The sequence below is a fragment of the Panulirus ornatus genome, chromosome 53 (genome assembly GCF_036320965.1).
Source record: "Panulirus ornatus isolate Po-2019 chromosome 53, ASM3632096v1, whole genome shotgun sequence".
In the NCBI taxonomy this organism is placed as follows: domain Eukaryota; kingdom Metazoa; phylum Arthropoda; class Malacostraca; order Decapoda; family Palinuridae; genus Panulirus; species Panulirus ornatus.
The window spans coordinates 2,598,389-2,616,904 of NC_092276.1; the positions used below are offsets into that span (position 1 = coordinate 2,598,389).

At 38.6% G+C, this 18,516-nt stretch overlaps 1 protein-coding gene across 3 annotated transcripts in view; it reads left to right on the forward strand.

Moving 5' to 3' along the window:
• Positions 1-14,775, forward strand: part of LOC139765170 (uncharacterized) — a 64,991-nt gene extending 50,216 nt beyond the window's left edge. For 2 of the 3 annotated variants that reach the window (XM_071692423.1, XM_071692425.1), the window contains 2 exons: positions 181-300; positions 8,758-14,775. In XM_071692423.1, coding sequence (XP_071548524.1) covers positions 181-300; positions 8,758-8,859 — 222 coding nt within the window. In that variant the 3' untranslated portion in view covers positions 8,860-14,775. The remainder of the gene's footprint in view (positions 1-180; positions 301-8,757) is intronic. The other variant, XR_011716598.1, reaches the window with a different exon arrangement.
• The last annotated feature ends 3,741 nt before the right edge of the window (positions 14,776-18,516 follow it).

Below are 18,516 nucleotides of genomic sequence, written 5' to 3' on the forward strand. Positions count from 1 at the left end.
AGGCAGCACTTTAGTACACACCAAAAATTAAATGAGATAACTGCAGAAAGGCATACCTACTGACAGTAGAAATATCTTTCAAAATTTATTAAAGTATGAGAAAGAGACATTCTGTTTTGAGATGTTTTCCATTCTTACAGTATGTGTCTATATCTGTGTAACAAGTTTTCATGATTGCAGGAGTTTGAGTGCAGTGAAGCTGGTGAAATTTCAGGAGATTGGGCTCTTTACTTTCGATCTGGGAGCCAGTTGCAACAGTTCATCACCATCTTGGGCCACACTTGGAAATCAGTCTCTCAGGTAATGATACCTGATTTCAGTTTGGTTTAGTTTAGAAGAGAAATTTTTTGTAAAGGTGAATAAACTTTTTTGTTCATGTGGATTATAAATGAATTAGGCAGTACTTGATACCAGGGTGAATAAGACAACCATGATATCAGCTACCAAGTTCCCCATCTTTCTGCCAGCATCTTCACTTTCATGGGAAAATCCACTAACTTCTCCACCTCCAAATCCACACAAAAAATAGCATGGTAATGCCAGTCAGCTTAATCTCATTCCCAGTGTTCTCTCCTTCAATACCCTCATTCCCTGTCATGGAAGTATCCTCTTGAATTATTTTTTCTTATTTTCCTTGGTACTTATGATTGTTTCTGGATTTAGTCTAACAGAGTTAGTCAACAGACTCAACAAATCTATTTTCCTGCTGTAGCTTTTAGTGCCTTACTTATGTGGTTTATTTGCCTTATGGCTCAAAATTACAAAGAAAGGTAACCATATTTGAGACAAATGCTTTTGATCTATATCCTTACTATCATTGTCCTTACTTTGTTTGCTGTGCTCATTGATAGTAGCTGCTGCTACTGCTGTAAGTATTGGCCAGCCCATGTATCAAAATGACCCCATGACATGCTAAAACCAGCCAAGGGTGTTTGTGTGTGTGTGTGTGTGTGTGTTATAGGAGGTACCACAGGTAAAGATAGCTGAAGAAAAAGACAACTGATTGTCTGTGAAGAACATTAGATGAAGCCTAATTTGCCCCAGGAGTGTACACTTGCCCAAACAACTTTACTAGTGACAAATTCAATTCAAAATTAAACCTGGTAAGATCTTTAGTGATACAGAATTATGATGAGTCTTAGGATATTTACAATGTAAAGTGTGATGTAGAGGTGTGATAGAGGAAGTATAAAGTTAAGGAAAGTCTTTATTCATATTTTTTTTTATACTTAATTGCTATTTCCCACGTTAACGAGGTAGCACCAGGAAACAGATGAAGAATGGCCCTTCCACTCATATATGTATGTCTCCCGCGTTAGCGAGGTAGCGCAAGTAAACAGACGAAAGAAATGGCCCAACCCACCCACATACCCATATATATACATACATGTCCACACACGTAAAAATATATACCTATACATCTCAACGTATACATATATATATACACACACAGACATATACATATATACACATGTACTTAATGCATACTGTCTGCCTTTATTCATTCCCATTGTCACCCCGCCACACATGGAATAACAACCCCCTCCCCCTCATGTGTGCGAGGTAGCGCTAGGAAAAGACAACAAAGGCCCCATTCGTTCACACTCATTCTCTAGCTGTCATGTAATAATGCGCTGAAACCACAGCTCCCTTTCCACACATCCAGGGCCCCACAGAACTTTCCATGGTTTACCCTAGACGTTTCACATGCCCTGGTTCAATCCATTGACAGCACTTCGACCCCAGTATACCACATCGTTCCAATTCACTCTATTCCTTGGTAGAGGATGTGTGGATCAGGTGTTTGCTTTGAAGAATGTATGTGAGAAATACTTAGAAAAGCAAATGGATTTGTATGTAGCATTTATGGATCTGGAGAAGGCATATGATAGAGTTGATAGAGATGCTCTGTGGAAGGTATTAAGAATATATGGTGTGGGAGGCAAGTTGTTAGAAGCAGTGAAAAGTTTTTATCGAGGATGTAAGGCATGTGTACGTGTAGGAAGAGAGGAAAGTGATTGGTTCTCAGTGAATGTAGGTTTGCGGCAGGGGTGTGTGATGTCTCCATGGTTGTTTAATTTGTTTATGGATGGGGTTGTAAGGGAGGTAAATGCAAGAGTCCTGGAAAGAGGGGCAAGTATGAAGTCTGTTGGGGATGAGAGAGCTTGGGAAGTGAGTCAGTTGTTGTTCGCTGATGATACAGCGCTGGTGGCTGATTCATGTGAGAAACTGCAGAAGCTGGTGACTGAGTTTGGTAAAGTGTGTGGAAGAAGAAAGTTGAGAGTAAATGTGAATAAGAGCAAGGTTATTAGGTACAGTAGGGGTGAGGGTCAAGTCAATTGGGAGGTGAGTTGGAATGGAGAAAAACTGGAGGAAGTGAAGTGTTTTAGATATCTGGGAGTGGATCTGTCAGCGGATGGAACCATGGAAGCGGAAGTGGATCATAGGGTGGGGGAGGGGGCGAAAATTTTGGGAGCCTTGAAAAATGTGTGGAAGTCGAGAACATTATCTCGGAAAGCGAAAATGGGTATGTTTGAGGGAATAGTGGTTCCAACAATGTTGTATGGTTGCGAGGCGTGGGCTATGGATAGAGATGTGCGCAGGAGGATGGATGTGCTGGAAATGAGATGTTTGAGGACAATGTGTGGTGTGAGGTGGTTTGATCGAGTAAGTAACGTAAGGGTAAGAGAGATGTGTGGAAATAAAAAGAGCGTGGTTGAGAGAGCAGAAGAGGGTGTTTTGAAATGGTTTGGGCACATGGAGAGAATGAGTGAGGAGAGATTGACCAAGAGGATATATGTGTCGGAGGTGGAGGGAACGAGGAGAAGAGGGAGACCAAATTGGAGGTGGAAAGATGGAGTGAAAAAGATTTTGTGTGACCGGGGCCTGAACATGCAGGAGGGTGAAAGGAGGGCAAGGAATAGAGTGAATTGGAGTCATGTGGTATACAGGGGTTGACGTGCTGTCAGTGGATTGAATCAAGGCATGTGAAGCGTCTGGGGTAAACCATGGAAAGCTGTGTAGGTATGTATATTTGCGTGTGTGGACGTGTGTATGTACATGTGTATGGGGGGGGGGGTTGGGCCATTTCTTTCGTCTGTTTCCTTGCGCTACCTCGCAAACGCGGGAGACAGCGACAAAGTATAAAAAAAAAAAAAAAAAAAAAAAATATATATATATATATATATATATATATATATATATATATATATATATTCATATATATATATATATATATATATATATATATATATATATATATATATATATATATATATATGAATAAGCAAGGTTTTTAGGTACAGTAGGGTTGAGGGTCAAGTCAATTGGGAGGTGAGTTTGAATGGAGAAAAACTGGAGGAAGTGAAGTGTTTTAGATATCTGGGAGTGGATATGGCAGCGGATGGAACCATGGAAGTGGAAGTGGATCATAGGGTGGGGGAGGGGGCGAAAATTCTGGGAGCCTTGAAGAATGTGTGGAAGTTGAGAACATTATCTCGGAAAGCAAAAATGGGTATGTTTGAAGGAATAGTGGTTCCAACAATGTTGTATGGTTGCGAGGCGTGGGCTATGGATAGAGTGGTGCGCAGGAGGATGGATGTGCTGGAAATGAGATGTTTGAGGACAATGTGTGGTGTGAGGTGGTTTGATCGAGTAAGTAACGTAAGGGTAAGAGAGATGTGTGGAAATAAAAAGAGCGTGGTTGAGAGAGCAGAAGAGGGTGTTTTGAAATGGTTTGGGCACATGGAGAGAATGAGTGAGGAAAGATTGACCAAGAGGATATATGTGTCGGAGGTGGAGGGAACGAGGAGAAGTGGGAGACCAAATTGGAGGTGGAAAGATGGAGTGAAAAAGATTTTGTGTGATCGGGGCCTGAACATGCAGGAGGGTAAAAGGAGGGCAAGGAATAGAGTGAATTGGAGCGATGTGGTATACCGGGGTTGACGTGCTGTCAGTGGATTGAATCAGGGCATGTGAAGCGTCTGGGGTAAACCATGGAAAGCTGTGTAGGTATGTATATTTGCGTGTGTGGACGTATGTATATACATGTGTATGGGGGTGGGTTGGGCCATTTCTTTCGTCTGTTTCCTTGCGCTACCTCGCAAACGCGGGAGACAGCAACAAAGCAAAAAAAAAAACAAAAAAATTATATATATATATATATATATAAAGTGTGTGAAAGAAGAAAGTTAAGAGTAAATGTGAATAAGATCAAGGTTATTAGGTACAGTAGGGTGGAGGGTCAATTCAATTCAAAGCTTTGTCGCTGTCTCCCGCGTTTGCGAGGTAGCGCAAGGAAACAGACGAAAGAAATGGCCCAACCCACCCCCATACACATGTATGTACATACGTCCACACACGCAAATATACATACCTACACAGCTTTCCATGGTTTACCCCAGACGCTTCACATGCCCTGATTCAATCCACTGACAGCACGTCAACCCCGGTATACCACATCGCTCCAATTCACTCTATTCCTTGCCCTCCTTTTACCCTCCTGCATGTTCAGGCCCCGATCACACAAAATCTTTTTCACTCCATCTTTCCACCTCCAATTTGGTCTCCCACTTCTCCTCGTTCCCTCCACCTCCGACACATATATCCTCTTGGTCAATCTTTCCTCACTCATTCTCTCCATGTGCGCAAACCATTTCAAAACACCCTCTTCTGCTCTCTCAACCACGCTCTTTTTATTTCCACACATCTCTCTTACCCTTACGTTACTTACTCGATCAAACCACCTCACACCACACATTGTCCTCAAACATCTCATTTCCAGCACATCCATCCTCCTGCGCACAACTCTATCCAAAGCCCACGCCTCGCAACCATACAACATTGTTGGAACCACTATTCCTTCAAACATACCCATTTTTGCTTTCCGAGATAATGTTCTCGACTTCTACACATTCTTCAAGGCTCCCAGGATTTTCGCCCCCTCCCCCACCCTATGATCCACTTCTGCTTCCATGGTTCCATCCACTGCCAGATCCACTCCCAGATATCTAAAACACTCTACTTCCTCCAGTTTTTCTCCATTCAAACTTACCTCCCAATTGACTTGACCCTCAACCCTACTGTACCTAATTACCTTGCTCTTATTCACATTTACTCTTAACTTTCTTCTTTCACACACTTTACCAAACTCAGTCACCAGCTTCTGCAGTTTCTCACATGAATCAGCCACCAGTGCTGTATCATCAGCGAACAACAACTGACTCACTTCCCAAGCTCTCTCATCCCCAACAGACTTCATACTTGCCCCTCTTTCCAAAACTCTTGCATTCACCTCCCTAACAACCCCATCCATAAACAAATTAAACAACCATGGAGACATCACACACCCCTGCCGCAAACCTACATTCACTGAGATATATAAAAGAAAGAGACAGGAGGTCAAGAGAAAGGTGCAAGAGGTGAAAAAGAGGGCAAATGAGAGTTGGGGTGAGAGAGTATCATTAAATTTTAGGGAGAATAAAAAGATGTTCTGGAAGGAGGTAAATAAAGTGCGTAAGACAAGGAAGCAAATGGGAACTTCAGTGAAGGGCGCAAATAGGGAGGTGATAACAAGTAGTGGTGATGTGAGAAGGAGATGGAGTGAGTATTTTGAAGGTTTGTTGAATGTGTTTGATGATAGAGTGGCAGATATAGGGTGTTTTGGTCGAGGTGGTGTGCAAAGTGAGAGGGTTAGGGAAAATGATTTGGTAAACAGAGAAGAGGTAGTAAAAGCTTTGCGGAAGATGAAAGCCGGCAAGGCAGCAGGTTTGGATGGTATTGCAGTGGAATTTATTAAAAAAGGGGGTGACTGTATTATTGACTGGTTGGTAAGGTTATTTAATGTATGTATGACTCATGGTGAGGTGCCTGAGGATTGGCGGAATGCATGCATAGTGCCATTGTACAAAGGCAAAGGGGATAAGAGTGAGTGCTCAAATTACAGAGGTATAAGTTTGTTGAGTATTCCTGGTAAATTATATGGGAGGGTATTGATTGAGAGGGTTACTAAAGGCATGTACAGAGCATCAGATTGGGGAAGAGCAGTGTGGTTTCAGAAGTGGTAGAGGATGTGTGGATCAGGTGTTTGCTTTGAAGAATGTTTGTGAGAAATACTTAGAAAAGCAAATGGATTTGTATGTAGTCTTTATGGATCTGGAGAAGGCATATGATAGAGTTGATAGAGATGCTGTGTGGAAGGTATTAAGAATATATGGTGTGGGAGGCAAGTTGTTTGAAGCAGTGAAAAGTTTTTATCGAGGATGTAAGGCATGTGTATGTGTAGGAAGAGAGGAAAGTGATTGGTTCTCAGTGAATATATATATATATATATTTATCTCTGGGGATAGGGGAGAAAGAATACTTCCCACGTATTCCCTGCGTGTCGTAGAAGGCGACTAAAAGGGGAGGGAGCGGGGGGCTGGAAATCCTCCCCTCTCGTTTTTTTTTAATTTTCCAAAAGAAGGAACAGAGAATTGGGCCAGGTGAGGGTATTCCCTCAAAGGCCCAGTCCTCTGTTCTTAACGCTACCTGGCTAATGCGGGAAATGGCGAATAGTTTGAAAGAAAAGAAAGATATATATATATAAAATGCCCGTACATGCACATATACATACATATACATACACATACACAAACATATATACACATGTACTTGTTCAAATTTTCTTGTCTTCATCCATTCCTGGTGCTACCCTACCTCACAGAAACTGCATCACTACCCCCTGCTTCTGCATGGTATTGCCAGGAAAACAGACAAAAAAGGCCATATTCATTTATACTCAGTCTCTTGCTGTGAAGTGGTTTGATCAAGTAAGTAATGAAAGGGTAAGATAGATGTGTGGAAATAAAAAGAGTGTGATTGACAGAGCAGAAGAGGGTGTGTTGAAATGGTTTGGACATACGAAGAGAATGAGTGAGGAAAGATTGACAAAGAGGATATGTGTGTCAGTGGTTGGAGGGAACAAGGAGAAGCAGGAGACCAAATTGGAGGTGGAAGGGTGGAGTGAAAAAGATTAAGAGCGATCGGGGGCTGAACATACAGGAGGATGAGGGGCGTGCAAGGAATAGAGTGAATTGGAGCGATGAGGTGTACTGGGGTCAATGTGCTGTCATTGGACTGAACCAGGGCATGTGAAGCATCTGGGGTAAACCATGGAAAGGTCTGTATGTCCTGGATGTGGATAGGGAGCTGTGGTTTTGGTGCATTCACTGAGTGTGAACGAATGTGGCCTTTTTTGTCTATTTTCATGGTGCTACCTAACTGAAGTGGAGGGTAGTAGTGCTGTTTCCTGGGCAGGCTGGTGCAGGGAATGGATGAAGGCAAGCAAGTATGAATATGTACATGTGTATATATGTATATGTGTGTGTATGTGTATGCATATGTATGTATATGTTGATATGTATATGTGCTTGTATGGGCATTTATGTATATATATGTGTACATGAGTGGATGGGCCATTCTTTGTGTTTCCTGGCGCTACCTCACTGACGCAGGAGACAGTGATTGAGTATAATCAATAAATGAATACATACATATGGGTATTGGAAAGGATGACAATTTTGTGCGTGATCAAGTATATTCTTATGAATCCATGGGAAAATGAAACACAATAAGTTCCCAAGTGCACTTTCATGTAATAATCACATCATCAGGGGAGACGCAAGAGAGGAATATAACAGTCAGTTGATATACAACGAAGAGACATAGCTAGGACGCCATTTGGTAAACATGCGATTGTCCAAGACAGCCAACTTATCATGTGGACAAGAAGGTGAATTGTTTACAAATTTTCTCAACAATAAAGTTATCCAATTTGTATAGACCATCACTGATATTAAGATTATAATTCTTTGTGTATTTAATGATAGAAGACTCAATGATATTTCTCGTGGTACTGGAGTTAGAAATAATAACTGAGATGGCATTACTCCAGTCAGTACAATGATCATAGTTTTTAATGTGATTAAACAAGGCATTTGATTCTTGTCCTGTTCTTATACTATATTTATGTTGCTTAAGTGTAAGAGAAAGATCCTTACCAATCTGCCCAACATAAAATTTATCACAATTTCTGCATGGCACTTTATAAATGCACCCAGGAGAATTTTCTAGTGAGTTCCTGATTAAGATATTATTTATGGTATTATTGTTGCTGAAGGCAACATTTACATTAAAGGCTATAAGCAACTTGGGAAGTGAAGTAAAATTATTATTAAAAGGGAGAACTAAAAGATTCTTGGTGTCAATAGGAGGTTTGGGCTCATCTCTGTAAAATGATTTCTTTGCTAACTCAAGGGATTTATCAATGAAAGATCTGGGTTTCTTTAACTCCAATAGAATATATCTTCTCAAACTCATCATCAATATACTCTGGCTGCAAATACGTGATGCCCTAAGGAACATAGATTGAAATGATGATAACTTAACTCTGTCATGTTGAGATGGGCAATAATGGATATATGAGCATAGATTGGTAGGTAACTTAAACTTGTTTCCTTGCCTATGGATCATGCAATCTAAAATTGGTGACATACCATTATTTTCATTTTCTACAGTAAATTTGATGGAAGGTACTAAATTGTTAAGTATTTTATATGACATGTAAGATATAGATAAGCTGAATGCTGTTGGTTATACTTTATATGTCACAGACTATGACTTAGTTAAAGGTGCTACTTCTTTTCCACAATGGGTTATAATTTAGAATCGTAATAGAAGTATTTGGAACAGCAAATGATATTATCTTTATCCTAACAGATGGAGTTCCCATTGCACACTGTGGATAATGCTGGTGTACAGCAGTTCCTCCTGGAAGGGTCACAGATATCCAGCAATAGATGGTCCTACCTGCACCTTTGAAAGCTCTACTGAAAATAGTTTGATTTCAGCTTTGAAAAATAAACCAGAAGAATTGGTGCCTCATACATGCAAAATGATTAGCCAGTTTTTAAGGTATATTTAAGGTATGTGCATGTGTTTGATTATCATTACTTGAATATGATTTGCTGCTATTGAAAAGAAAATGTTTACTTGTTATTTATTAGAATGCTGGTTTGTTGACATGCTTGACCTTAAACTTGGTTGAGACATAAGATCAATGCAAGAGTTAGGTATGATCAAAAATTGATCTATGACAACCATCAGTACTCACAGGAAATTTGTATAGTCTATAGAGAAAGCAAGACATTTCTCCTCTAGTCACATGACAATAAAAGCTTTAGTATATTGGTTCCTCATGTTGGAGAAAATGTAATCTTTCTTTTAGAGATTTGTACAGAACTTGATGTCAGTACAGTTGTGCCTGATTGAAAGGATAAATTTTTTTGTTCATCATAAGATTTTGTAATTTCAAAATTGCTGATTGAAATATGCAGTGCTTTATCATTACATAAAGGTTATTTTTATACAGTGCTGTACTGATCTCATAACATTTACTTCCCAACATATTACAGAAAAATTTAGTATGTACTTGCCAGTTTTCTCCACTGAGTATGTTATCCAAGGAACTGCAGCAAAGATCATGCATTAGTACCCACCAGCCAACATGCAGTAGCCCTCATAGCCGTGCCACTCAAGCATCCACTGGGCCCTTTATACGTTTGGTATTCTTACATATAACTTAGTAATTGGACTTGTTGGTGGGGCAACACATGTTTAGGGTTGAATTGTTTTCAGCATGATTATCTCTGAAGCAGACACTGTTCCTCCAGTGCTTGTGAAATATTGCTCATTAAAAAATGCAAGGAGCTGATAATCAATGGCAATTTTAGATTGTATTCTTCTTAAGACATGGTTTAGATTGTACCCTAATGGTTGAACAAGAAGGATCACAGTCATTAAGTTCAGTCACCTTAAAAGGACTTCTTTTGCAACAGTTAGCTAAAGGTAGTTGTCGTTGTAGTGTGTGGCTTGCGCTACTGCTTGTCACCAAACTGTTGGTGGTGATTTTTTTCACTTTAGTATATTTCAGTTTGTTGGTAGGTTATGTTTTCCTGGTGACAGTAGCAGAGTGTTGGTTAGCTAGCTTCATAATCCAGGTAGTGACTTGAATATAATCAAGACAGCATACTGACCAGTCAGACTTATTCAAATGCTTAAGAGCGCAGCTGATAGTATTATCTTGATTTTTAAATGCATTAAAGTCATTTGAAGGCTTCTTCATGTATGCTGACCCTAGCTTATATTATTAAGGATTATTCCAGGTAGGTTGATCCTTATAGAGAAACTCAAAACTCATACAAATCATTTTCATCAGTCATCTTCGCCCTTCGTGCTTTATTGTAAATTTTATCAGAATTTGTTTGCTTGATTGATCATTGTTTGTCCTGTCATGGAAATGTTATGTTGTACATGGAATATGTGAATGGAAATAATGGAGACTAAAAACTAAAAAGATCGTATATAGATAGTAAGATTGAATGATCATTGTGATTTTGTTCTGGTGTTGTCTGCTAGACAAGTAACTGCATTTTCTTTGTTGTATAGTATAAAATAAGATAGCTTTCTGTTTTTAGGAATGTAGTACTGAATTATATATGAATTATGTATAAAAACAACTGTGATTTTAACTTAGTGTACAAATGACATGTTGATGATGTTCATAGAACCACATTATTATAGCTATGCTAGACAGCCTTCAGATGAATTGAAAAGAAAACCAACCAACTTTTCAGTACTTTTTCATGTGTTCTCCTCAATTTTTAGATTTTATTTTGTTGTTTGCAGTTGAATCTGTCTTTCCCTCTTTCTATGTATCCATTTCTCTGTCTTTGTATGTGTATATGTATCTATCTGTCTTTATATGCTTGTTGTTATTGACTTCAGTCATATTTATATGCACATGCCCTTTATGTAGGGATCCCTTTTGTAGAACTGGATTCCCCATCTCCAGCATAATAGGCTGGCATTGAGCAAGACTGCCCATTTCCATATGATACAGTTGCGACTGTGCTACTTCTTGGAATATTGTCATGAATAATATCAGGGGTTCACATGAACATTCTTGTATGATTATGATATGTTATAAGAACTTGGAAAAAAGAGTCACTTTGTGTTGATCACTACCTGCCATTCCAAAAGGGCATACTTCCCTTTGCCAGACAAGGATAGCTTTTATTGCATCACTTCTGAGGTTGATCAACATATCTCAGAATTAACCCTTTACTCTTTCAGGTGACAAAAAGTGCTTCATTAAATTTCTTTTGATTTATTTGCTGTCAGTCCATATGTGCCTAATTGATAATTAATTTCTTCCCTGTCATCTTTACCATGGCTTATTATTCCCATTTCATTCTACCCATGTTCATGGGTGTCTGTTCTCTTTTTATTTCTGAGTGATTCTTACTATTTTACAGTGGATACCAAAGTATCTTTTTGGTTGGAAATGGTGCACAATGAATCTTGTTAGTATTTCAAGTTTGAGGACTTCAAGAGAGCAAATAGTTCATTTGAAAGTCTAAGATATTCCAAAGTAGTTTATCATATTTGTACAACTTTTCTGTAGAAGAACAGAGCAGGTTCTAGTCTACTGCAGGAGGTGGCAATCTGTGTGTTCTCTTGTATACATCTAGTATGTATTGGCAATGCTATATCTAGAGCAGATGTAATATTTGAAGTAAGAAGTCATTTATGCTTTAAATGTTTAGGAAATTGCCTCCTCCTCCTTAAGAAATTACCCAGGTGGTGATGATTTGTTTTAGTAACTCTTAGATTTTTTTATTTCAAGTACAGATGCTATGTCTATACCTTACCTCTTTATTCCTTGTCTCAATTCCTACCCCAGATGTTAGTTTTATTATGGTGCTGAACAGTATTCTAGATCATACATTCTTTGAGCAGAATTACTCAGATGGTTCTTACTGTTGTTTTCATCATTGCAAGAGTGATTGTTGTGATGAGTTTTAAGCTAGGTGAAGGATTTGTAACATAGAAAATTTAAGGATACAGGCTCATGATCAAAATAAGGTTTTTTTGAAGGACAGGTAGGACTTGTATAATCATTGTTAAACATTGGAGACAGAATGGCCAGTACTGTTCTTTTAATTCTTTTTAACTGTAATGAAAAATGCTCTCCCAGTTCTGGCAAATCCTCCTTCTCATTAAATCTGAATTAGTCAGAGATGGACGTACAACCTTTGTTTGTACATTATTTTGGGTTAAGGTAACTAAGGAACTCTCTACTTCTCCAGAGTTTTCTCAAATGTCTTTGCTCCCAAATGTGGAGTAAGATCAAATCAGTACAAGACTATCACTCTGAAAAAAAAATGTAGGTTTTCAATTTGAAAATGAACTGAATTCTAATGATTGCCAGAATCATCTCCCATGCCAGAATCATTTCTCATGCTGCTTGAGCTTTATCCATAGATTTAAAAGATGTTCATCTCCTTATTTGGACACATTTTAAGTTCATGAGACTACTGTTTGTGTGTTGCAGGGAGAGCAGTACACTTATGTTATCCTGTTTGATTTTTATTTGTGGTTACCCACTTCGGCTCATGTTTTTTTGACCCCATCTCTCAGCCTATTTTTTTTGAACCTCCTAATGTTTTTTGTGTTCACTACTTCATGATTTTGTTTATTCTGTGCTCTCTTGGTGTTTTTTAAAAGCCTTTTTATGTGTATGAGAAGTGAGTTTTGTGCTTGTATTGTCTCTTAATCATACTATTCTGTCATACAGTTTTTTAACTTTATAATGGTATTCATGCTGTACAAGCAATTTTTGCATCTTTTCCAACAGATGCTTTTCATGGTTTCTTGTGTCCTATTTTTGTGTTTTATTCCTATTTCAAAGAGCTGCATAGTTTTAGTTTCCTTTTTAATACATGGAGGAAGTTCTTAATGCGTGGGGTCAAAATTTTTAAGTTTTCTTTACTTGCGTAAGTTTCTGATTTTATTTATAATGTCTGCATTTATGGTCTCATCACTAGCATTATTCTTACTATGAAAGTATTTCATGTTTTGTAGCTTGTTGCTTCTTGTAGCAACTTTGTTGATTTCAAGAAACGATGTAGATTTCACCAAGAAACACAAAATTTGTAATCATGTCTCCCATCTTGCATGTATGGGGTTCCATTTTTTAAACTTTGTTTTGTGTGATATGGTCTTTTAAACTATTCATACTGTCTGCATTTACAGTTTCCTTTCTTGTTTACATGTCTAAAATCCTCTTACTACAGAAATATTTTTCACATTGTTTGCAACTTCATTTTTACCCAGTTTCCTCTTATGTCATCTAGTTATCCTGGTATTGTGAGTTTATGAGAACTGGTCAGTATGATTTACTTCACCGAGTCTCTAAATATTATTTTGTCTCTTCTTCCTTCTTTCTTTCAGGATGGATAACTCCTTGGCTGCTAACTTCTCCCTGTAACTTAGATCTATTTCTTGTTGCCTGCCTTTGAACCTTCTACAGATCCTCTCAAACTGGGTGATGAAACTGGAGCTTCAATTCTGTTTTGGATGGATGGTAGAGGGAAATATGGAGTTGAAAGGAGGGTTTTGTAAGAGGAAGAAATAAAGATGCACAGAAAGCTGTGGTGGATAAGAAGAATTTAACCATCAAACAGTGGTTGAATGCAATATTGCAGATCATGAGTAAGACAAAAAATATTGTCTTCAAATTTCTATTTTCCATTATAAAATGATTGATATACCTGTCAGAGTAAAGAATATGTGCAAGCAAGTGAGCAAACATACTTCATATGACCTGCGTGTGATGCTGAAGGAACACATAGGTGTCTGGGTGGATGTGCTGCATGGGAGGTGGAGGAGTGTGGAGGGTAAGTGAACCTCATGATGTGCATTTAGTAATAACAGGTATCTCTATTTGTGAAAACAATACATGTAAAAGTGAAAGATATATACAAATGATTTAGCTATCATGATTTATTTGGCCATGATATAGCACTGAAATTACTGTTTGAATCCAACTGTGGAGGTAGTGAATAGATGATGAAGAAAGGGTGGAATTTGAAGATACAGCAGGGGTTGAGGCTCATGATGTGGATGTGGAAAGGGAGCTGTGGTTTTGGTGCATTATACGTGACAGCTAGAGACTGAATATGAATGAATGTGGCCTTTGTTGTCTTTTCCTAGCGCTACCTTGCGCACATGTGGGGGGAGGGGTCTTTTCATTTCGTGTGTGGCGTGGTGGCAACAGGAATGAATAAGGGCAGACAGTATGAATTATGTACATGTGTATATATGTATATGTCTGTGTGTGTATATATATGTATACGTTGAGATGTATAGGTACGTATATGTGCGTGTGTGGACGTGTGTATATATATACATGTGTATGTGGTTGGGTTGGGCCATTCTTTCATCTGTTTCCTTGCGCTACCTCACAAACACGGGAGACAGCGACAAAGTATAATAAAAAAAATAATAAAAATATATATATATATATATATATATATATATATATATATATATATATATATATATATATATATATATATATATATATCCCTGGGGATAGGGGAGAAAGAATACTTCCCACGTATTCCCTGCGTGTCGTAGAAGGCGACTAAAAGGGGAGGGAGTGGGGGGCTGGAAATCCTCCCCTCTCAATTTTTTTTAATTTTCCAAAAGAAGGAACAGAGAAGGGGGCCAGGTCAGGATATTCCCTCAATGGCCCAGTCCTCTGTTCTTAACGCTACCTCGCTAATGCGGGAAATGGCGAATAGTTTGAAAAAAAAAAAAATACACATATATATATATATATATATATATATATATATATATATATATATATATATATATATGGGAGGGTATTGATTGAGAGGGTGAAGGCATGTACAGAGCATCAGATTGGGGAAGAGCAGTGCGGTTTCAGAAGTGGTAGAGGATGTGTGGATCAGGTGTTTGCTTTGAAGAATGTATGTGAGAAATACTTAGAAAAGCAAAGGGATTTGTATGTAGCATTTATGGATCTGGAGAAGGCATATGATAGAGTTGATAGAGATGCTCTGTGGAAGGTATTAAGAATATATGGTGTGGGAGGCAAGTTGTTAGAAGCAGTGAAAAGTTTTTATCGAGGATGTAAGGCATGTGTACGTGTAGGAAGAGAGGAAAGTGATTGGTTCTCAGTGAATGTAGGTTTGCGGCAGGGGTGTGTGATGTCTCCATGGTTGTTTAATTTGTTTATGGATGGGGTTGTAAAGGAGGTAAATGCAAGAGTCCTGGAAAGAGGGGCAAGTATGAAGTCTGTTGGGGATGAGAGAGCTTGGGAAGTGAGTCAATTGTTGTTCGCTGATGATACAGCGCTGGTGGCTGATTCATGTGAGAAACTGCAGAAGCTGGTGACTGAGTTTGGTAAAGTGTGTGGAAGAAGAAAGTTGAGAGTAAATGTGAATAAGAGCAAGGTTATTAGGTACAGTAGGGGTGAGGGTCAAGTCAATTGGGAGGTGAGTTTGAATGGAGAAAAACTGGAGGAAGTGAAGTGTTTTAGATATCTGGGAGTGGATCTGTCAGCGGATGGAACCATGGAAGCGGAAGTGGATCATAGGGTGGGGGAGGGGGCGAAAATTTTGGGAGCCTTGAAAAATGTGTGGAAGTCGAGAACATTATCTCGGAAAGCAAAAATGGGTATGTTTGAGGGAATAGTGGTACCAACAATGCTGTATGGTTGCGAGGCGTGGGCTATGGATAGAGATGTGCGCAGGAGGATGGATGTGCTGGAAATGAGATGTTTGAGGACAATGTGTGGTGTGAGGTGGTTTGAGCGAGTAAGTAACGTAAGGGTAAGAGAGATGTGTGGAAATAAAAAGAGCGTGGTTGAGAGAGCAGAAGAGGGTGTTTTGAAATGGTTTGGGCACATGGAGAGAATGAGTGAGGAGAGATTGACCAAGAGGATATATGTGTCGGAGGTGGAGGGAACGAGGAGAAGAGGGAGACCAAATTGGAGGTGGAAAGATGGAGTGAAAAAGATTTTGTGTGATCGGGGCCTGAACATGCAGGAGGGTGAAAGGAGGGCAAGAAATAGAGTGAATTGGAGTCATGTGGTATACAGGGGTTGACGTGCTGTCAGTGGATTGAAGCAAGGCATGTGAAGCGTCTGGGGTAAACCATGGAAAGCTGTGTAGGTATGTATATTTGCGTGTGTGGACGTGTGTATGTACATGTGTATGGGGGGGGGGGGTTGGGCCATTTCTTTCGTCTGTTTCCTTGCGCTACCTCGCAAACGCGGGAGACAGCGACAAAGTATAAAAAAAAAAAAAAAAAAAAAAAAAAAAAATATATATATATATATATATATATATATATTTTCACACTTTGAAATTGCTTAAAGAGAGTGATAGTCCCTGAAATAAGCACCCATAGTGACCAAGGCAACATTTAGAAGCCATACAAATTTCAGAATGATCGTGAGTAGAGGTTTGAAATAAGCTTGCAAACATTGATATGACAACTTCCAGTTATCATGTTTTGACTTCCAGCATTTAAGAGTCAAGAGTAACATGTACAGTAAGCTTTTGTGATTGTATGAAAACGGAGAGAGGAGCGTAGACTGTTGCCCACATCAGTGTCTGTCTTTACTGGATGATGTTAGTAAATGCAAAGAATGCTTATTCTTAATTCTGATTTTTGTATTTTCTTATCCCTCATCATCAGCCAATGATGTGACTAGTGACATTAGCCAGAGTTCCCTGATGATTTAACTTTTCCCACCTCTTTTTACACTTTTAGTCACATTATAGGTGCACAACTATCAGCTATCAGGCCTTGTGTATGTGGTTTCCCTGTGGAAAATATGAGGTTGTTAGATGACCTAAGTGATTAAGAGGAATGCTTGATATATGTATCAGATGGTGAGGAAGGTGATGAATCATGTTGGCAGTGTGAACTGATTAGCACAGAGAATGATTTAACAGGATTATGTTAGGAGGCCGGAGGCCAGCACTTGTGTCCCCACCACCCTTGCACAAGGCTATGTGGGAGATATTTTATAACTGCACTTGATTTTCTCTTTTGTGTGATCTTGAGGATATTGGAGGACTCTGGTAACAGATGATAGTCAAGAACTAGAATATTTAAAAAAAAAATACATACCCATTATCCTCCCAATGTGCCTCTCTCCTTCCTCTCTCTCATCTTTTTTGTTGGCATTGTAATATTTTTTGTAAATATTTTCATGTTCATCATCACTTTTGTTGTGCATGTGTTTAAGGTAAGAGTAGTGTAAAACCAAGCTAAGGATAAAGAGGAAGAAAGAAAACCTCCAATATCCTCCCCACATGTGCAGCCAATCTCCTTTTTCATGCTTATTTGTAATGTACGTACCATAGAGTGATATTTCTTAATGTATTTATGTTATTCACCCCCAACTTTATTCCGTTATCAGAAGTAAGAGAAAAAGCAACATTATGTCCTCTTCTCTTATCTAGAATTGTCAGATATTGCAACCACATCCCCCTGTGCACTCATAGCAATGGATCAAGACAACATATATATATTTATAATAGTTTTTGAGTATTTTCTCTTACTTTTGCATGCTAGTCAGTCATTTCATAAGGGAGTTTTTTTTTTCATATTGCACACATGGAGATGAACATTGCAATCAGCTCCACTGTGTAAGTGTAAAATTCTTAACTTGTCCTTTTTAGGGCTTATTCAAACTTGAGATTACTTAGTTTTCTTGTTACCAGTAATTGGAAATAACAGTAGATTTTGATATGGCCTCCTACTCATAAGCATGCATATTGCAGATTAGTTGCTTGTCAGAAAGAAGGTTTATAGTTTTGATACTTAAGTCAGTGTCCAGGAGGCCGCTAGAAGTTCCAGTAGGCTATCTTTGTTGTAGGGCCATGTTTCCACATTAGACAGAGTGAAAGCAAAACCATAGTAAACAGTTAGCTGGAAATGAGAACTAAACTGAGATTAAAGGGTACATTTTTCTCATCCATAGTCCCCATGAGTCGTTTTGTTCTGAAGACTGATATTATTACATGTATTTTTGTATTTAAGAAGAGGAAACTGAGACAGGTTTCAAAAATTGATATTTTATAGCTCAGGAATGTCTTTATTCCAAATGCTAGTTAGAGAATAAATCCAGATTTTGTTAATAGTATGCTTCACATTGCATTTGATGACGAGAATCACTGAAAAGTTCTGACTTATGGTACTGACAAAGCGTTTTGTTTTGTTAGCTTCACAACATGCAGTATTATTATCTCCCACTTATATCCTGAGAAAAGTAAATGGTCTAGCCAATCAGATGTTTGTAAGATCCATTGCAACAAAATGCAAAATGGAAATGCAATTGTTTGTCATTTCATTGTATATGGGAATGATATTTTCCCTCTCAAATTGATTTGTTTCCGTCCGAAGGCAAATACTACTTCCACTTACAGCATTTTTGTCATTGTTCCCAGTTTGCTGCCAGAAGTTATGATAGGTCTTTTTCTGTGAATTTAAGGCTGTTAACATTATTTGTGGCCTTCAGCATATCAAACTGATAAGATATGGCTTACTAAAGAGCCTGCTAGTCTGGTTCTTGCAGCAAGGTGGGGTACT